Source organism: Henckelia pumila, chromosome 3 (genome assembly GCF_033568475.1).
Source record: "Henckelia pumila isolate YLH828 chromosome 3, ASM3356847v2, whole genome shotgun sequence".
In the NCBI taxonomy this organism is placed as follows: Eukaryota; Viridiplantae; Streptophyta; class Magnoliopsida; order Lamiales; family Gesneriaceae; genus Henckelia; species Henckelia pumila.
Window position 1 is genome coordinate 166,514,494 of NC_133122.1, and position 22,654 is coordinate 166,537,147.

Below are 22,654 nucleotides of genomic sequence, written 5' to 3' on the forward strand. Positions count from 1 at the left end.
AATTACATATATTTATTATTCTTCAAATATAAAGCTACATGAAGTATCCTCTTCCGTACATATCCCCGCATCATGCACAAGAACTATATATTATATATGATTTGTATTTGTTCAATAAATATCAAAACATAATAAACTCACATTCTTATAAACATTCTTATTCAGACAAATTTTTCTCTTCCTGAATGTGATAACTTCATGGGAATATAGGCAATCATGTTGTTCTAAATAGGAATGAAAACACATTGCATCAACGTCGACGCCCACGACGATATCATAATATAGCTAGGAATTTTGAAGAGGTTCAAACACATGATCGATTCCTATTGCCTAATCCAACTATTTGTCTATAATGTCAAGCTTTATTATTTCATGGTAAAACATCCCAACACTGTTGTAGAAATGACGTATAAAACTGGATGTAATACCATCACCAATTGAACTACGACATTTGTTTGAATTGGAAAACGAAGAAGGCAGACACTTGAGGCAATACATACGGTCCTACAATCATGTTTTCTCCTTCACATCAATGGGAGTTACTATAGATAAGGCTTTGGCAACTGGCTCAAATGGGATTTATGTGTTTCGAGCCCAAGGTACAATATATCACTTGATTGGAAGTATTTTTCCTAATGTAAATAGCAGGCCAAGATATTTGCAGATGTGGATTGTTGATATAGATCATGAAATAGACAACCGACTTTTAAAAAACCAAGAACTCAGACGAGATTTGTTGGTAAAGATACAAAGTATTCTTGATCGTTACAATCCATTTGTTCAGGTATTTCGACAAATTGGTCAACGTCAAGACATACCTTCATGCAAACTAATCATCAAGAAACAAAATTCACACCAACGACAATATTGTCTTCCAACAGCATCTAAAGTTGCAGCATTTATTGCAGATAATGAAGGTTTAGAAAATTTGAATGGTAGGGATATTGTAGTTCAAGGTGTCAATGGACATCTTACAAATATTCAAGACATTTCTGGCTATTACGATCCTTTACAATATCCTTTTCTCTTGCCATATGGTACATATGGATGGGATATAAATAGTCGCAATGTAGATAGAACTCGATTGACATGCTTAGACTACAATGCCTTCATCCTACAGGTTAGAAATAAAAAATTACACTAAATTTATATGAATATTGAAATCATAAATTATATTTTAAACATATATATATATATATATATATATATATATATATATATATATATATATATATATATATATATATATATATTACTAATCTCATTGTTCAAATAAACATCTATATCAGATACGAACAAATTTTGCATCGTCATTGCTTCGCGGAGGACCCTTACTGCAACAATATATGGTTGATAAATATGTGAAAATTGAGACGCAGAGACTAAGGTGGATACAAACAAATCAACATAATATTCGATCATAGTTTTATAAAGGACTGCAAGATTTTCTAGATGCTGGTGAAAATAATACAGGTATATTACAATGATTATGAAAATATCACGTTTGACATTATAATTGTTTCAAATTTGACACTAACATCATAGACATGAATTATCACTTCATATGTATAATGACCATATATACTGTAGGAAATATTGGTCGTCGGATTGTGCTTCCTTCATCCTTCACCAGTAGTCCACGTGACATGTACCAAAGATATCAAGATGTCATGACTCTAGTACAAACATATGGAAAGCCAGATTTAATGTTGACAATGACATGCAATCCACATTTTAATGAAATAAAAGATCAACTACTACCTGGACAACAACCTCAAGACCGTCCTGATTTGATAACATGGGTATTCAGAGCAAAGTTTGAAGAATTTAAAAAAGATATTGTTGAGAAAGGGGTTTTAGGAAAGGTTATCTCATATTCATATGCCATCGAGTTCCAAAAGAGAGGACTGCCTCATGTTCACATGTTGGTTATATTTGAAAACATTGACAAACTACGTACTCCGGATGACTTCGATTCAGTTGTTCGTGCTGAAATACCATCAAGAACTGAGGAACCCAATCTTTTTGAAGCAGTTACCAACCACATGATACATGGATCGTGTGGATTATTCAATCCTAATAGTCCATGCATGTCAGATGGTATTTGTAAAAAGAAATTTCCCAAACCATTTGCGCCATAAACTACTCGAGGAAATGATTCATACCCTGTATATCAGAGACGTGAAGGACCTCCGGTTATGAGAACCGCTAATGGTCATGTAATGATTGATAATGGTTGGGTAGTTCCATATAATTCTTGGCTCTTGATGAAGTACGATTGCCATATAAATGTTGAAGTATGCGGTGGGATAAAATGTGTGAAATATATATATATATATATATATATATATAAATATATTCATAAAGGACCTGATAGAGTCGCATTGGAATTACGTAATGTTCATAACTCTGATGAAGTACAACAATACATAGATGGAAGATGGATTTGTGCACGTGAGGCATTATGGAGACTTTATTCCTATGAGCTTAGTAGGATGTATCCATAAGTAATCAGACTGCAAATACATTTATCAAATCAGCAGAACATTAGTTTCAATTCACAACAATATGTAAGTTATATACTTGCAAATGATGTAACTCAATGACTATGCTCACAGAGTTCTTCAAAATTAATTGTTCTCCAGCGCTGAGGGGGAAATATTTGTATCATGAATTCCCACAACATTATAGGTGGATACAAAATCAAAGGAAATGGGTTCAAAGAACTGGATATAATAAGGTTGTAGGAAGGATATATGTCGTGTTACCATCTCAAGGTGAAAGGTTCTATCTACGTATTCTTTTAAATCATATTAGAGGTCCGACGTCTTTTGAAGAACTAATGACCATCAATGACATCATGTGTCCAACATTCAAAGAGGCGGTTGAACGTCGAGGACTACTTCAACATGATGATTATGTTCGTCAATGTATGAAAGAAGTGTGTTCTATAAAAATTCCATCATCATTACGAAGATTAATTGTCTCCAAATTGGTCTTTTGTCAGCCGACACGAGTTCGAGAGCTTTGGAATGAATTTCATCCATACATGTCTCAGGAGTACGGTCGATCGACTTCATCAAATGATTATTTCATCACAAATAAATTGTTGCTTGAAATACGCAGATTATTACATCAGTACAATAAGAAGTTCGAAGATTTTGACTTGCCACCAATAAGTGTAGAGTTTTTTGATGACTTGCCACTTCCTAGGATAATTGAAGATGAGCATTCTATTCAAGTCTCAGATGAAGATTTAAGATCTATCCAGTTTTTGAATTCTGAACAAAGGTTGGCCTCAGACTCTATCGTTGGATGTATTATGTGCAATCTGTAAGGCCTGGGATTATTTGATTTAATCAGAACTTATTTAATTTTAATCCTAGTATATTTAATTTGGGAATATTTAGAGTTTTAATTTAAATTCTAATATTCTTAAATTATTTAAGATTGAAATTGAATTAAAAAGAGGGCTGAGGATGGAATTGCAATTTGTGAAGTTTCTAGGGGCTAAATTGCAAATAAGCTGAATTTATCCAAATTTTTAAGGATTATTCAGCATGTATACGTGTGAAACTCATAGTCAATTCAGAAAAATGGAGCAGAAGCCAATACCTTCTATTTTCATTTGATTTTCTTGAATTTCAAAATCACGTATCTTTTGATCTGATTTTCCGAATTTAATTCCGAATATAGTTCCGGAATCCTTGCAATGAGGGCTTCGATCTGGTGTAAGTCTTTAATTATTTATGCATGTTTTGAAGATTGAAATATGGTAGAGATCATAATTTAATTCTATGCATGTATTCTTCAGCTTTTATACATTCTGATGTTGAAACCGGATCGAGGATTGATTGTTGTATGAACTTGTGATTATTCCAGCATGTATTTTGAATTATATAGCAAATGGTATTGTTGAGTTTGATGGCTTGTTAATGATATGAATTTATTCGAAGTTGATATTGGTTTTGATATTATGTCGGTTATCGATTTTCAATCGCCACGTTGTCGGGTTATGATTTGAGACCGTTTTGATAGCCTAGGATTGAGCTGAGATGTTCTTTGAGATGTTGTGATGATTGTAGCATCTGTATTCTTCAATTTCAGATTAGTATTGAAGGCTAACGACTCAAGAACTTTGAATTTGAACTGAAGAAGAAGCGATCAAGGTTTGAAGTCATTTTGGTTGAGGATCAAATGATGTTTTGATCAGATTTTTGAATGCTAGAAGTGAATGTAGTTTGATATAAATGTTTTGATGTTATGTTTCAGATTTGAAGTACTTCAAGAACCGAAAATAAAAGTAAAGGTATAAGACAACATCGAATGTCAGGAATTTGAAACTCGAGAATGACGCTTCTTGAGTTATTCCGCCAAATCACATACTTGTTTATCGTTTTAAGATTGATGTTGTCGATCCATCACAGGTAGTGGATCGTTATTTGATATGAGATGATATGTGATATAGATTTGATTCTTGCCAAGGTTTGATGAACCTTATTTTCGAGTCAGATGTGACTACGATAGATGGATATCAATGTCAAGATCGGATACGAATCTTGATGGCAATGACGTGATATGAATCAATTCTTTTTATATGTATGTGTTTGATTACTCTATTCTCGAGATGAAATGTTTAGAGTCGATATGATTTACGTTAACGCATATATATGTTGGTTATACTGAGATTGTATTCTCATCGGAGTTTATCCGGCTGTTGCTTTGTTTTGTATGTGTGCATTGCAACAGATGGGATAGGAGCTAGTCAGAGACGACCTTGATAGCTCAGAAGAGAGATTTAACAAGTGTGGACTCGAGTTGTAGCTGAAGAATGTGTCCTAGAATGCATCAAACTTAGTAGAAAACTAAAGACTTGAAGCCCACTTTTGACATTTTGTGTAGCTTGTAGTTTCTTGGTTTTTTTTCGTTATCTGTTTGATGTAATAAATGCAAGAATTTATGCTCGAGATTTGATACATGTATATATGCATGTTTTAGAATTGTTAAGCCATGATTTGAGTTGGTTTTTGAAGTGTTTAGATTGGATTTTACAATATTTGACAGCAAAATATTTTCTGTTGTTTTTCTGGGCAGAGAAGCCTCTCGATCGGTTGAACTTCACCGATCGAGCGAGGCCTGTATTTTTCATACAGAAAGTTGAAGATTTGAGCCCGCTCGATCGGCTGAATTTCATCGATCGAGCAAGGCCAAGTTTTGCTCAAACCCGAGACTTTGCATTTCTTGCTCGCTCGATCGGTAGGATTTAATCGATCGAGCGAGGTGCCCTTTAAAAAAATTTAGTTATTGGTTTGAGTATTCTTTTAAGGTATGATTATTTGTTAATTAATTGTTACTTGCCCTAAGATGAGAGTAGCAACCCGAGGTCCCCACAACAGGTGGTATCAGAGCTTAAGTTTCTCGGACTGAGAATAGATGAGCGGGGTAGATCGAGTCCTTTTGATTGCTTTATTTACTGATTGCATGCTCGCATGGTATATGCTTTACTGTTGTCAAATTTTATTATCGCATGATTATGTGAATAAATGGTAAGAGTATGTTGTATAGTTTTCCGATTTACATGCTATCCGAATATCTAAATTGAGTAGTAGCATGTATTGAATGATTATGAATAAGAACTCGATCTCTTGACGACGCATGAAAGTGCTAATCAGAGGAGGGACTGAGACAGAATTGTGTATATAATATATTTAATTTTGCACTAATCTGTTTGATTATCAGATATGCCTCCCCGTCAAGTACCGAATCCCCGACAAACATTGGCAGTGAATCAGCCAGAGTAGACTAATGCTGCACAGACAGTGCCACAGGTACCAGTGACAGCACCTGAACTAGGACAGGGTAGCACTTCTGCTGATACCATGAGTGCAACTGCAACACCCATGGAAACACTATTGAAACAATTTCAGTCCTTTAAACTGCCAACATTACAAGGAACTGAGAATGTTTTTGATTGTGAGAATTGGCTAGAGGATATCGAGCAGTTTTTTGAATCCCTTGATTATACAGAAGACCGACAAGTCAGACTTGTGATTCATCAACTACATAGCCTTTCAAAGAGTTGGTGGATAGTGACGAAAAAGCGTTTGAAAACCGAGGTACAGTGATCACATGGTCTGTATTTAAAACTGCTTTCTATTAATGGTTCTTTCCTGTTTCTTATCGCAAGGACAAGGGAGCAGAATTTGCAAGTTTGCAACAAGGGCAATTAAATATTGAAGAATATGTTGCAAAGTTCACTAGTCTATTGAAGTTCGCTCCGCATATTGCTGCAAGTGATGAAGCTCAAGCTGATCAATTTATAAACGGGCTGAATCCAGAAGTGTTCACTCTAGTGAATGCGGGACGACCAAATAACTTTGCCGATGCTCTTAATCATGCAAAAGGAGCTGAAGCAGGTATACTGAGGCAACGAGGAGTACAGTTTGTGTCAAAGCCGGTGAAACAACCGCAAGTGCAGCCACAAATTCCACCACCACCTCGATTTGATGCTGGAGGTAGCGGTAGTGGTAGAAAAATTTCTTTAAACAAAAAAGGAAACAGTTTAAACGATCAGGTATTAGCTCTTCTAGTTCGAGTGGAGCCAGACAGTCTAGAGTTGGACAGAGATCTGATGTTTACTGTACCAAGTGTGGGGGTCGTCACACGAGTGAGCAATGTCGAGGAGTGTTTGGAAGCTGTCATATTTGCAATCAGACAGGTCATTTTGCATGAGTTTGCCCACAGCGTGGTTCTGGAAGTGCACAGGGTCCAGGATCGTCTAGACCAATAGCACAAGCTGGGAGACAAGGATCCTTTGTGCATTCATTTCAACCACAACCAGCAGCACAGGGTAGAGCAGGAGGAGGAGATCAGACAGTGAATCAACCTCCAATACAACAAGCTCGAGTGTTTGCACTGACTGAAGAGCAAGCACAAGCTGCACCTGATGATGTGATTGCAGGTAACTGCTATATTTATGGTTATCCTGCTTATGTGTTATTTGATACTGGTGCATTACACATATTTATATCTGAGCAATTTGTTGCATTACATGAATTTCATGTTGAACCCTTAGCTACTGTAGTGTCTATTTCATCACCTTTGGGAAGAGGTATTATATTAGTGAAGTCTGTAAGAAATTGTACATTGCAGTTTGATGATCATGAGATTGAAATGGATTGTGTTGTGCTTGGTTTGTCTGATTTTGATTGTATTACCGGCATAGACACGTTAACCAAGTAAATGGCTATAGTTGATTTCTTTTCAAAAAATTGTGAGGTTCAGACCAGAGATGGCTGACGAGTGGAAGTTCTATGGTAAGGGTTCACAAGCCAGAATTCCTTTGATATCTGTTCTTTCTATGACTAATTTATTGCAAAAAGAGGTAGAAGGATTTCTGATTTACGCAGTTGATGTACTTAAAGCTAGCCCAAAATTGGCTGATTTACCAGTGGTTAGTGTGTTCGCTGATGTTTTCCCTAACGAGATTCCAAGATTGCCTCCGTTTTGAGAGGAAGACTTCAGTATAGAATTGATGTCAGGTACACAATCGATATCTAAAGCACCTTACCGTATGACACCAATTGAATTGAAAGAAATGAAAGAACAACTTGAAGTTATTTTAGCCAAAGGATACATTACACCGAGTGTCTCTCCTTGGGGCGCTCCGGTTTTGTTTGTTAGAAAAAAGGACGGATCAATGAGATTATGTATTGACTACCGGCAATTGAATAAAGTAACGGTAAAGAATCGATATCCTTTACCTCGTATAGATGACATATTTGATCAATTTCAAGGTTCTTCAGTATATTCGAAGATTGATTTACGATCTGGTTATCATCAACTAAGGGTAAGAGATGAGGATATCCCTAAGACAGCCTTTAGAACCAGGTATGGCCATTACGAATTCATAGTCATGCCTTTTGGTCTAACAAATGCACCAACAGTATTTATGGGATTGATGAATAGAGTATTTCAAAAGTATCTAGATGACTTTGTGATTATTTTTATCGATGATATTTTGATTTACTCTAAGAATCCGTGTGATAATGCTGAACACCTCAGAACTGTGTTGAGAACTTTACGAGAAGAGAAATTGTATGCCAAGTTGTCAAAATGTGAATTTTGGTTGCAAAAAGTCATTTTTCTTGGCCATATTATTTCAGGAGATGGTATTTCAGTTGATCCATGCAAAGTTGAAGCAGTGATCAGTTGGCAGAGACCGACATCTGTGCCAGAAATTCAAAGTTTTATGGGCTTAGCAGGTTATTACCGTCGATTTATCAAAGCTTTCTTGTCTATTGAAAAGCCTATTACTCAGCTCACACAGAAGAATGCACCGTTTGTTTGGTATGAAGCTTGTGAAGTTAGTTTTCTTGAGCTAAAGAAAATATTGACTACAACACCAATCTTGACAATCCGTTCAGGTACTGGTGATTTTGTTGTGTATTATGATGCTTCTCACCAAGGTTTGGATTGTGTTTTGATGCAGAAAGGATATGTTGTTTGTAGTGACCCTTACCGAGATCACCTACTAATCAGAAACTTAGGCATGCAATTAACTTAATTAAATAGTAAACCAGAATTAAACTGCGGAAGCAATAACAATATTGAATCCCAAGAAAAATAATCTGTAAATACCCAAATAATTATACAACCAAATCGAATACTATATCAACCCAATACAATAAAATAAAACCCTAGGCGAAGCTCGAGCTGGCCAATCCACTGCCTAGCCCCTCTTGGATCCACCCGCCTCATCCAAACGCAAACCTGCCCCATGGAATAAGGTGTCCAGATACACAAAGTACGAGACGTGAGAATAAAACGCTCAGCACGAGAGTATGAGTATACATGCATGCAAGTGTACCTCCTACAGACTAGAGGCCAAGAATCAGATAACAAGACAGACCGGGCCCTGGTATGTAGCACGCTGTGCCGTTGCTTCAGGAGGTGGCTCACATACCGAAAACCTGTGGATACTCCGGACCCAAATCGATGGAAGTCCATCCACTAACAGGATAGGGTAAAACCCTACTACCAGACATCTCAAAAGAGATAGATCAATATACAAATATATGCAGCATATAATCATGTCATATAAATCATACAGTCACATAATACATGCATACTCAGTTAGGATATCTCGAACAGTACTTTCGTACCTTAAGTACTAGGCAAGCTCTACCAGCTCTAGGTCCACGCCTATAATCCGCACTACACTGCCAAATGATAATAATATCATTATAGTGCTCTAAAAGCCTTAACTAAGCTATTGCATACTCCTAAATATTTTTAGGAAACAAAAGCTATACCTGTGTCCGTCGTCAGCCCTTTGCTGTCGCTTGCCTCAAAACTAGGCCACAGCTCTGCTACAACGCCTGGATCACTACGCCACTTCCGGATTCCCAATGGGACGCCTAGAATTCCCTAGATCTAAGCTAGAAGACTAAGGAATCGAGAGAAGAGAGGTGATTGGTGCATCTGAAAATGAATCTCGGCACCTATAATTATAGAAGGAGTTCGGGCCGTCCGAATCCCACTTCGGAGCCTTCGAACACATTTGGGCCGTCCGAACTCGAATTCGGAGTGTCCGAAGTCCCATCAATGCGTGAGCTGTGATGTCATCTTGCTGACATAAGCAATGAAGTAATACTGGACTCCGATCGGGACGTCCGAACCTGCCGACGGAGCGTCCGAACACGTTCGGAGCCTCCGATCCTGGCTTCGGATCGTTCGATCACGTTCGGAGCGTCCGAACTCTGGGTTCCTAATTGCGATTATTTCTCTTAATTACCTCATTTGGTTTCGGGCTACTACATTCTCCCCCACTTAAGATATTTTGTCCTCGAAACAATATGAAGAAACATCTTTTTATTCAAATTAATCGTTTACAGATTTCTCAACATGAATACAACACGACAATAAAATCAAAATAACTCAGGATGTTCTGAACGCATCCTGCTCTCAAGCTCCCAAGTGACTTCTTCAGTGCCTCGGAATTACCACTGAACTAAAACCAGAGGAATGACCTTTTTCCGCAAGACCTTATCCTTACGATCCAGGATACGAATAGGTCTCTCTACATAAGTCAAATCCGTATCCACCTGAACTTCAGACGACTGCAGAACATGAGACTGATCCGCCACATATCGTCGCAACATAGATACGTGGAACACGTCGTGAATACTAGACAGATACGGTGGCAAGGCTAGACGATAGGCCAGATCGCCAATGCTCTCTAAGATCTCAAACGAACCGATAAATCTGGGAGATAACTTGCCCTTGAGGCCAAATTTGAGAATCCTACGGAAAGGTGAAACTCTCAGACACACTTTCTCCCCAACATCAAACTCCAAAGGTCTATGATTAGTATTAGCATAGCTGTTCTGACGATCCTGTGCAGTCTTAATTCGTTTCTTGATCTGATCAACAACATCTGTTGTCTGCTGGACTAACTCCGGTCCCTCAGCCTGTCTCTCCCCCACTTCTTCCCAGAAGAGTGGAGTACGACAACGTCACCCGTACAATGCCTCAAAAGGTGACATCCCAATGCTACTATGATAGTTGTTTTTGTACGCGAACTCAATCAATGGCAAATGATCCTGCCAGGCTGAACCAAAATCCATAGTGCACGCTCGAAGCATATCCTCCAAAGTACGGATAGTACGCTCTGATTGTCCATCTGTCTCCGGATGATAGGCAGTACTCAAACTGAGAGTAGTGCCCATCGCACGCTGAACACTCCCCCAGAACCTAGAAGTAAACCTGGGGTCTCGATCGCTGACAATGCTCACAGGCACTCCATGAAGTCGAACGATCTCCTGAATGTACAACCGAGCCATACGATCCATAGAGTACTCTCGGCTATAGGCAATGAAATGCGCTAACTTGGTAATTCGGTCCACCACAACCCAGATAGCATCACAATTCCTCGAGGATACCGGCAAATGGGTCACAAAATCCATCGTGATAAGCTCCAATTTCCACTCAGGAATAGGCAGACTGTGAAGCAAACCTCCAGGTCGTCGGTGTTCTGCCTTGACCTGCTAACAAACAAGGCATTTTGAAACATACTGATACACGCTGCGTTTCATCCCCTTCCACCAAAACCGAGTACGTAGATCCTTGTACATCTTGTTGCTCCCCGAATGAATACTCAACTTAGTGTGATGTGCCTGAGAGAAGATCTCCTCTCGCAACACTTCATCCTCCGGAATCACAAGACTACCAGAAAAACACAGAAACCCATCTGACTAATAGTGAAATCCAGATGTACTACCCTCGTTGGCTAGACGAGCCAAACGTTGGGTCTTCGAATCAGACATCTGAGCATCTCGAATTCGCGAATACAAAGCTGGCTCAAATAATATCGCAAACATCTGGATACTCTGCATACCTTTCTTGTTCTTGAAGGTATATCCGGAATAACAACAATCCTCGATCGCACGAGATATCGTACAAGTCTGAAGTGCGGATAATCGCACCTTGCGACTCAAGGCATCAGCAGTGACATTAGCAGCTCCCAGATGGTACTTGATCTCGCAATCATAGTCCTTAAGCAAGTCCATCCAACGTCTATGCATCATGTTCAACTCCTCCTGAGTGAACAAATACTTGAGACTCTTGTGGTCGGTGAAGATCTCAAATTTCTCGCCATACAGATAATGAAGCCAGATCTTCAAAGCGAACACAATAACTGGAAACTCCAAATCATGAACTGGATAATTGTCTTCGTGTAACTTCAACTGTCTAGAAGCATATGTGATCACATGTCCATTCTAAGTCAGAACAAAACCTAACCCCTGAAGAAAATCATCTGTGTACACCACATACCCTCCAGAACCCGATGGTAATGCCAATATTGGCACAGAAGTCAACCGCCGTCGAAGCTCACAAAAATTATCCTCGCACTCTGAGGACCACTCGAAATCAACACCCTTGCGGGTAAGCTGCGTCAATGGTCGAGCTAGCTGTGAGAAGTTCAAAATGAAGCGACGATAATATCCTGCTAGACCCAGAAATCTACGGATCTCAGCAACCGTTGTCGGACGCGACCAATTAAGCACAGCCTCAATTTTGCTCGGATCAACAGAAATCCCCTCCCTGGATATAATATGGCCAAGAAAGACCACTCGATCCATCCAGAATTCACACTTACTTAGCTTGGCGTACAACTGCTCATCCCGAAGAGTCTGCAGTACCAACCGCAAGTGAGAAACATGCTCGTCCGCATCGCGAGAATACATCAGAATGTCGTTGATGAAAACCACTACCAACTTATCCAAAAACTCCCTGAAGACGCGGTTCATCAGATCCATAAATATAGCCAACACATTAGTCAAACCAAAAGGCATCACTAGAAACTCGTAATGCCCATAGCGAGTACGGAATGCAGTCTTGGCTATGTCTTGGTCTCAGACTCTCATCTGATGATACCCAGATCTCAAGTCAATCTTGGAGTAAACCGAAGTACCCTGTAGCTGATCAAACAAGTCAACAATACGAGTCAAAGGATACTTGTTCTTCACAGTAACTCGATTCAGCTGTCGATAGTCAATGCACAGCCGCATAGACCCATCCTTCTTCTTCAGAAAGAGAATAGGAGCTCCCCAAGGAGATACACTAGGACAAATGTACCCCTTGTCCAAAAGATCTTGTAACTGATTCTTCAACTCTCGCATCTTTGACGGAGCCAGACGATACAGTGCTCGAGAAATAGGTGAAGTACCCGGCATCAACTCTATGCCAAACTCGACTTCCATAGTAGGAGGAAAACCCGGAATCTCATCATGAAATACATCTGGAAATTCATTCACAACCGGAAAACTCTTTATCCCAACGCTCTCAGCGGACAAATCAACTGCATAGATGAGGTAACCTTTCCTGCCAGACTCTAAAGCTCGACAGGCTCTCAAAGCTAATACCAACGGCATTGGGGGTCGCGCTCCCTCACCATAGAAAAAGCAGCTATCACTTCCATTCGGATGAAAGCGTACTAATCTATGATAGCAGTCCACTGAAACTCGATAGGCAGTCAACAGGTCTATCCCCAGAATACAATCAAAGTCATCCATCACAAGAGCCATGAGATTCACTATCAAAATGTTCCCTTCGAACTCTAAAGGGCAACCCATCACTAGACGCTTAGCAAAAGCAGATTGACCCGTTGGAGTAGAAACAGAAACTACTACGTCTAGTGCAATGCATAGTAACTTATGCCTCTTAACAAAACGTGCAGAAATGAAGAAATGAGATGCACCAGTGTCAATAAGTACAAGAGCAGGTATTCCATATAACAGAAATATACATGCAATGACCTTCTCATTCTCCTCCACTGCCTGATCGTGCCTCAAGGAAAACACCTGGCCAAAAGTCCGCGGCTTCAAATGAGAGCTCCCAGCAGACTGTCCCTACGACCTCTGCTGAACGGTAGCCTGAGAACCCGATCCTGAACCTGAACCTGAACCGCCTCCTCCAGCTACTGGACAATCCCTCCGGAGATGACCGACCTCTCTACAACGGAAACATGCTCGAGAAGCTTTACGGCATTTGTTTGTCGGATGGTTCTTCCCAAAACAATGGTCGCATTTCTCCTTCTTCCCAAAACGAACAACACCACCGGAACCCGAGGAAGAAGAAGTAGATCCGAACTTCTTAAAAGATTGAGCACGGGGACCCAAAGAACTCGCAGGCCTAGACTGAGAGAAAGACCTGTTACGCCGAATGCTATCCTCCGTCTGGTGTCAACGGCTCACCAAACCCTCATAGGTCATATCATCACCAACCACCACCCTGTCATGAATCTCTGGGTTAAGACCCTAAAGGAACAGATTGTACCTCATCTCAGAGCTGTCAGTAATCTCGGGGCAATAGGATAACAGATCAAAGAACTTCTGCTGATACTCGTCAATCATCATAGATCCCTGACGTAAACTCAATAACTCACCCGCCTTCGCCTGACGGAGTGCAGGAGGAAAGTACAACTTCTGAAAAGCTGTGCGGAACTCATCCCAAGTAGCAACTCCTCTCGCCGCAAGGAATGGTGCAGAAGTGAATCTCCACCACTTTTGGGCTCGCCCATCCAGAAGATAACCAAGAGTATCCATCTTCTGCTCCTCAGTACAATGAAATGTCTAAAAACAAGCCTCCATGCAATCTAGCCAATTCTTCGCATCCTCCTGAGTTTCACCTCCGACCAAGGGTTTAGGACCCATCTGTAAGAACCGGCGCACACTGAAACGGTTCTCATCATGACAACGATGATGGAATTCCCGACGATTCTCCGGATCACCATCGCCCCAACGTCCTCCTATACTGCCATGGGCTACTCTGATCATCGCGATCCACCATCTACAAAATTACCTCACGGTTATCTTATGCAGAATCTAAATCCCAAGAATACTATGCATGCTCTGATACCATAAATATAGTGACCCTTACCGAGATCACCTACTAATCAAAAACTTAGGCATGCAATTAACTTAATTAAACAGTAAACCAGAATTAAACTGCGGAAGAAATAAAAATATTCAATCCCAAGAAAAGGAATCTGTAAATACCCAAATAATTATACAACCAAATCGAATACTTTATCAACCCAATACAATAAAATAAAAAACTAGGCAAAGTTTCAGCTGGCCAATCCACTGCCTAGCCCCTCTTGGATCCACACGCCTCATCCAAATGAAAATCTGCCCCATAAAATAGGGTGTCCAGATACACAAAGTACAAGACAAGAGCATAAAATGCTCAGCACGAGAGTATGAGTATACATGCATGCAAGTGTACCTCCTACTGACTAGAGGCCAAGAATCAGATAACAAGACAGACCGGGCCCTGGTATGTAGCATGCTATGTCTTCTCTTTAGGAGGTGGCTCACATACCAAAAACCAGTGGATACTCCGGACCCAAATCGATGGAAGTCCATCCACTAACAGGATAGGGTAAATCATGTCATATAAATCATGCAGTAACATAATACATGAATACTCAGTCAGGATATCTCGAACAGTACTTTCTTACCTTAAATACTAGGTAAGCTCTACCAGCACTAGGTCCACGCCTATAATTCGCACTACACTGCAAAATAATACTAATATCATTATAGTGCTCTAAATCTTTAACTAAGTTATTGCATACTCCTAAATATTTTTAGGAAGCAAAAGCTATACCTGCATCTGTCTTCAGCCCTTTGCTGTTGCTTGCCTCAAAACTAGGCCCCATCTCCGCTACGACGCCTGGATCGCTACGCCACTTTCGGATTCCCAATAGGACGCCTAGAATTCCCTAGATCTAAGCTAGAAGACTAAGGAATCGAGAGAAGAGAGGTGATTGGTGCATCTGAAAATGAATCTCGGCACCTCTATTTATAGACGGAGTTCGGGCCGTCCGAACCCAACTTCGGAGCCTCCAAACACGTTCGGGCCATCCGAACGTGACTTCGGAGGTTCCAAAGTCCCATCAATGCGTCAGCCGTGACTTCATCTTGCTGTCGTAAGCAATGACGTAATACTGGACTCCAATCGGGCCGTCCGAACCTGACGACGAAGCGTCCAAACATGTTCGGAGCCTCCGATCCTTGCTTCGGATTGTTCGATCACGTTCGGAGCCTCCGATCCTCCTTTTGGAGCGTTCGAACTCTGTCCTAATTGCGATTATTTCTCTTAATTACCTCATTTGGTTTCGGGCTACTACATGAAACCACATGAAGTCATATATCCAATTCATGATCTTGAATTGGCAGCTATCGTCTTTGCATTGAAGATTTGGTGACATTATCTATACGTTGAGAAGTTCAAAATATTTTCTGATCATAAGAGTTTGAAGTATCTGTTTTCACAATTTTAACTGAACATGAGACAAAGAAGATGACTTGATTTATTGAAAGACTTCGATTGTGAAATCAAATATTATCCAGGAAAGTCAAATGCAGAAGCAGATGCCCTAAGTAGGAAGGTATGTGATTTATCCTTGTCTACTATAGGTGTATCTAATTTAATTAAATATTGCTGTATTTTTGGATTAATATTTGAGACAGATAGAAGAGCAATGAGAATTTGTGCTATCAGTGCTGAGCCTGAATTGTTGAATCAAATTAAAGAAGCGCAGAAATCAGACTTAAGTGTTCAGAAGTCGATAGAAATGATCAGATCAGGGTATCAATCCGAGTATAAGGTCAGTAGTGATGATATTTTGTATGTGAATAACCGAATTGTTGTTCCCGATCTTTCATATTTGAGACAGAATATCTTGAACGAAGCCCATTGTAGTCGATTCAGTGTACATCCTGGAGGCAGAAAAATGTATAACAATTTGAAAAATCAGTACTGGTGGAAACAAATGAAATATGATGTGACTGAATTTGTATCAAAATGCCTAAATTGCCAACAGGTGAAGGCTGAGAGGAAGAAACCAGGTGGCTTATTGCAAAGTTCATCTGTTCCTGAAAGGAAATGGGACCACATTTCCATGGATTTTGTGACGAAATTGCCACGATCATCCCGAGGATGCGATGCTATTTGGGTGATCATTGACAGTTTGACAAAATCTGCATGTTTTATTCCATATCTAATGACTTATCGTCATGATTAGATGGCAGATTTATATGTTCGAGAAGTAGTACGATTACATGGTGTGCCAAAGTCGATTGTATCTGATCGAGATCCTAGATTTACTTCGCACTATTGGCATAGCCTACAGCAAGCTTTAGGTACGCTTTTACATTTGAGTACCGCTTATCATCCTCAAACTGACGGACAATCTGAGCGAACTATTCAGACTCTTGAGGATATGCTTAGAGCTGTAATATTGGATTTTGGTTCTACATGGCAAGATTCATTACCTTTGGTGGAGTTCTCTATAACAACAGTTATCAGACTAGTATAGAGATGGCTCCATTCGAAGCACTGTATGGAAAGAAGTGTCGATCACCACTGTATTGGGATGATGTGTTAGAGGTACCTGAATTGGGACCAGATATGATCAGACAGATGACTGAGAAGGTAAAGTTGATTCAGCAGAGAATGAGAACAGCGCAGCATAGACAATCCAGATATGCAAATATTCAACGATGGCCGTTATGTTTTGAACAGGTAGATAGAGTGTTCTTGAAAATTTCACCGTTCAGGGGCACAGTCCGATTTGGCAAGAGAGGAAAGTTATCTCCAAGATTTATTGGGCCGTATGAGATACTCGAGAAGATAGGCAATATTTCTTATTGACTCGCTCTTCCTACATTTTTATCTGGTATCCACAATGTATTTCATGTCTCGATGCTTCGAAAGTATCAACCTGATGAATCTCATATCTTTCAACCTAATGAAGCTGAATTATATGAAACTCTTAGCTACTTTGAACAGCCAATTCAGATACTTGATAGGAAAGAAAAACAACTCCGAAACATGACCATTCCATTGGTGAAGATTCAGTGGAATCGGCATGGAGTTGAAGAGGCTACATGGGAAGTTGAAGAAGAAATTAGGCAGAGATTTCCCTATCTATTCCATTGATAAGAGTTCTTATTCAGTTTTCTGTTATTATTTATTCTTATCTATATACAGACTGCATATCTAGATAGCTTATGAATTCGAGGACGAACTCATGCCTTAGTGGGGGAGAAATGTAAGGCTCGGGATTATTTGATTTAATCAGAACTTATTTAATTTTAATCCGAGTATATTTAATTTTGGAATATTTAGAGTTTTGATTTAAATTCTAATATTCTTAAATTATTTAGGATTTAAATTGAATTAAAAAGAGGGCTGATGACTGAATTGCAATTTGTGAAGTTTCTAGGGGCTAAATTGCAAATAAGCTGAATTTATCCAAATTTTTAAGGATTATTCAGCATGTATACGTGTGAAACTCATATTCAATTCAGAAAAATGGAGCAGAAGCCGAGACCTTCTATTTTCATTTTATTTTCTTGAATTTCAAAATCACGTATCTTTTGATCCGATTGTCCGAATTTAATTCCGAATATAGTTCCGGAATCCTTGCAATCTGGTAGAGATCAGAATTTAATGCTATGCATGTATTCTTCAGCTTTTATACGTTCCGATGTTGAAACCGGATCGAGGATTGATTGTTGTATGAACTTGTGATTATGCCAGCATGTATTTCGACTTATATAGCAAATGGTTATGGTGAGTTTGATGGCTTGTTAATGATATGAATTGATTCGAAGTTGATATTGGTTTTGATATTATGTCGGTTACCGATTTTCAAACGCTACGTTGTCGGGTTATGACTTGAGACCGTTTTGATAGCCTAGGATTGAGCTGAGATGTTCTTTGAGAAGTTGTGATGATTGTAGCATCTGTATTCTTCAATTTCAGATTAGTATTGAAGGCTAACGACTCAAGAACTTTGAATTTTAACCGAAGAAGAAGCGATCAAGGTTTGAAGTCATTTTGGTTGAGGATCAAATGATGTTTTGATCAGATTTTTGAATGTTAGAAGTGAATGAAGTTTGATATGAATTTTTTGATGTTATGTTTCAGATTTGAAGTACTTCAAGAACCGAAAATAAAACAAAAGGTATAAGACAACATCGAATGTCAGGAATTTGAAACTCGAGAATGATGCTTCTTGAGTTATTTCGCCAAATCACATACTTGTTTATCATTTTATGATTGATGTTGTCAATCCATCACAGGTAGTGGATCGTTATTTGATATGAGATGATAGGTGATATGAATTGATTCTTTCCAAGGTTTGATGAACCTTATTTTCGAGTCAGATGTGACTACGATAGATGGATATCCATGTCAAGATCGGATACGAATCTTGATGGCAATGACGTGATATGAATCAATTCTGTTTATATGTATGCGTTTGATTACTCTATTCTCGAGATGAAATATTTAGAGTCGATATGATTTACGTTAACGCATATATATGTTGGTTATACTGAGATGTTATTCTCACCAGAGTTTATCCGGCTGTTGCTTTGTTTTGTATGTGTGCATTGCAACAGATGGGGCAGGAGCTAGTCAGAGATGACCTTGATAGCTCAGGAGCGACATTTAGCAAGTGTGGACTCAGGTTGTAGCTGAAGAATGTGTCTTAGAATGCATCAAACTTAGTAGAAAACTAGAGACTTGAAGCATACTTTTGACATTTTGTGTAGCTTGTAGTTTCTTGGTTTTTTTTTTCGTTATCTGTTTGATCTAATAAATGCATGAATTTATGCTCGAGATTTGATACATGTATATATGCATGTTTTAGAATTGTTAAACCATGATTTGAGTTGGTTTTTGAAGTGTTTAGATTGGATTTTACAATCTTTGACAGCAAAATATTTTCTATTATTTTTCTGGGCAGAGAGGCCGCTCGATCGGTTGAACTTCACCGATCGAGCGAGGTCTGTATTTTTCATACAGAAAGTTGAAGATTTGAGCACGCTCGATCGGCTGAATTTCACCGATCGAGCGAGGCCAAGTTTTTCTCAAACCCAAGACGTTGCATTTCTTGCTCGCTCGATCGGTATGATTTAACCGATCGAGCGAGGTGCTCTTTTAAAAAATAAATTTAGTTCTTGGTTTGAGTATTCTTTTAAGGTATGATAATTTGTTAATTAATTGTTACTTGCCCTAAGATGAGATTAGCAACCTGAAGTCCCCACACAATCAATCAAAACTTTTTTTCATCGATGGTCCAGGAGGAACTGGGAAAACTTTTTATATCGTTCTATATTAGCTCATCCAAGAAAGAATGGTAAAATCGTAATAGCTGTTGCAACTTCTGGAATAGCTGCAACGTTGTTACCAGGTGGAAGAACAGCTCATTCACGTCTTAAAATTCCACTTAGACCAACGGCTAAAGCCCTTTGCACAATTGAGAAGCAAAAAGATACTGCTGATCTAATAAGGCGTTTGTCGGCTATTGTAAAGGATTGGGCCTCTCTGGCCCAATCACTCTTCTCATGGCCTTCTCCCCCCTAGTGGGAGTTTCATGCCCTCCCCAGGACTCGAACTTAGACTTCCAGGCTGCAGTGCACTATGCCGCAAGGAGGTCAGGTATTTCCCAACCCATCTTGCCCATACTTTGTAAGGGAGGCCAAGATTTCTCTCAACCCCACACATACACGTAAATTTTTGTAAGATAGACCAAAACCCAGAGCGCCTCTCAACCCCACACATACACATAAATAAATATAGTCACAATCATCTCACTTTATTCATAAAAATACTTTATTTCTTACATGAATTAGAGACTTAGCATGCATACGTAAATATGACGTAAATATAAATATTAATCGATAATCATGCATATGACTCACACATGAATGATCGGGATGGTGATATAGGAAACAAACCAAAGGATGGGAAAACTAAACCATAATGTAGCGCTTAAGACAAATTGGAGCGATTCGCCCATAAAATATATAACTTGCTCGATGCTTAATCAAAAAGGATTCCGCTTGAAACCACGACTCCATGACACTTAGAACTAAGCCAGAAAATCATCCTTGGGTTTTATTTCCTAAGCGATCATTTTATGAAAATTTAAATTCCGGGCAGCAAGCACTTTGGCTTCAAAAATTCTGCACCTAATCAAATAAAAATCTAGAACTCGACCAAGACTTAACCGAATTAATTCCCGCTTGAACCGGCATATTCCCACCATCTAGGAAAAGTTCCAGACCCGAGACCTTATCAAAATTCTGATTTTAACCTTGCCTTAGATATACATTTCCAGACAGCCCCCAACACTCTTAAAATTCTGCACATGTTTCACTTTCAAACTCAACCAAAACTGTCATAAATCTTCCAATCTTCCAAGTCACTAGTCTAGGTTCAAGAACAACATTTAAGCTCATCTTAACCCCTTAGATACTCCCATAAACCAGCTCAAACTCAGCTCAACAAGGCAACCAAGCCAATCCCCAAAAATCTGGAAAATTCAAAGTTCCTCTAAACCAATTCACAATCTAACTTCAAATCATCCTAACACTACCATGTGAACTACATATCTTCCATGTTAGCTCTAAATCACCATCCAAATCAACACAACAAACACCAAGTGTTCGAACTAAAACATGTATAAAAATCTGGAAATTTAAATCGAACCATAAGCCAACTAAAATCTGAAAATTCGAACACATAGCATGAAGGCAAAAATCTGGAAATTTCGAACTCATGCTTATGATACAATTCTGAAAATTTTGAACATCATGCCAAGGAAAAATCTGGAAATGCTCAACCAACATTCTAGATAAATAGATTGGAAATTCGAACCAACAAAGCATGGAAATAAATCTGAAATTTCGAACAAAGCCATGGAAGTAAATCTGAAATTTTCGAGCAAGCAGCTAAGAAAACCTTCTGCAAATTTCGAACACCAAGCATGTAGTAAAATCTGGAAAATTCGAACATCAAGCGTGAAGAAATCTGGAAAGAATGCTCAACCATATGCTAGAAGATTTCTGGAATTTCGAACATCACATGACCCTCAAGACAACAACAATCGAATGCACAACACATTCTACAAACCATAAAAGCAAAGAACCGATCCCATCTTATGCAAGATCTACAGAAGACTTCCGAAAATTAAATTAATTATAATCATAAATATAAAAGACTGATTCAGGCATGAAAATCCAAGAATTAAACACTTAAAATATTCTGATGTCACGGCGGCGAGTAAAATATTTAAATAACAAGTAGAGCGATTAAAATAATTTAAACAAACTAGACTAACGTTTAAAAGCAATTTAAATAAACACACAAGCGGAAATAAAAACCTTTAAAATGATTTGGACAATTAAAAATGACTTAAATAAATAAGCTAGACATTTAAAATAACTTAAAAGAATTTAAAATAACTAACCTCTAAACTTAAGATATTTAAAATAAATAAGTTGGACACTCAAAAATATTTAAACAAATAAGCTAAACAATTAAAATCGTTTAAAAGAATAAACTAAATAATTAATTAAAATCATTTAAATATGCAATCTTAAACCTTTAAAAATATTAAAATAATTAAATTTCATAATAAAAATCATTTTGACAAATAACCTTAAACAATTAAAAACACTAATTAAATAGTTATTACAATAAAATCATTGAATAAATAATAAAAATATTTTATTATCACATAATTCAAATCAAGAATTTAAATCAATTAACCCTAAAAATAATAATCCTAATATTTATTAAATTTAATGTATGTAATTTAGTAAATTGGATTTTAGGTGCTACAAACATAACAACCAATTTGAAATTCTAAATGCCTATGCCACTTATTAGCATAGCTTTGCTTAATGATCTTGGACCGTGCTCATCCCTTTCTTAGTTATTACCACTCACAACGCTTCTAAGGATATTTAAAATTTTCTTAACCAACAACTCTAGTTCAGCTAACCTTCATGTGGGAAAAATGACTCTTCTCAACTTAGGATGGATTAACCCATTTCTAAAATAACCTAATCCTTGAAAAGAAACATAACCATAAAATCCATTGTTGTTCAGTTCCAAGATACTATCCGATAATATAGAATCCAAATGGGTAACTAAACAGATCTCAATCATCCATTCACCAATTTATACTTTCGTCTGTTGGGCATTCTTAATTCTACCAAAATTTCAATAATAAAGTCACGAAATCTCAAAATTTTGGTTAATCCAATTTGTCAAACAACTTACT

At 38.4% G+C, this 22,654-nt stretch overlaps 1 protein-coding gene across 1 annotated transcript; it reads left to right on the plus strand.

The window, feature by feature from the left end:
- The first annotated feature begins 532 nt into the window (after positions 1-532).
- LOC140889902 (uncharacterized) lies at positions 533-19,947 on the plus strand. Its single transcript, XM_073297643.1, has 6 exons — positions 533-1,120; positions 1,425-1,473; positions 1,591-2,100; positions 6,240-6,766; positions 7,153-7,238; positions 19,665-19,947. The coding sequence occupies exons 1-6, from the start codon at positions 533-535 to the stop codon at positions 19,945-19,947; spliced, it is 2,043 nt and encodes a 680-aa protein (XP_073153744.1).
- Positions 19,948-22,654: the final 2,707 nt, after the last annotated feature.

Bases quoted from the DNA above. Each gene is read 5' to 3' on its own strand.
- LOC140889902 (XM_073297643.1), top strand. From the start codon at position 533: ATGGGAGTTACTATAGATAAGGCTTTGGCAACTGGCTCAAATGGGATT. The intron at 6,767-7,152 runs GTCCAGGATCGT...TGTACATTGCAG, and splicing joins TGGTTCTGGAAGTGCACAGG to TTTGATGATCATGAGATTGA. The intron at 7,239-19,664 runs GTAAATGGCTAT...TCGATGGTCCAG, and splicing joins GGCATAGACACGTTAACCAA to GAGGAACTGGGAAAACTTTT.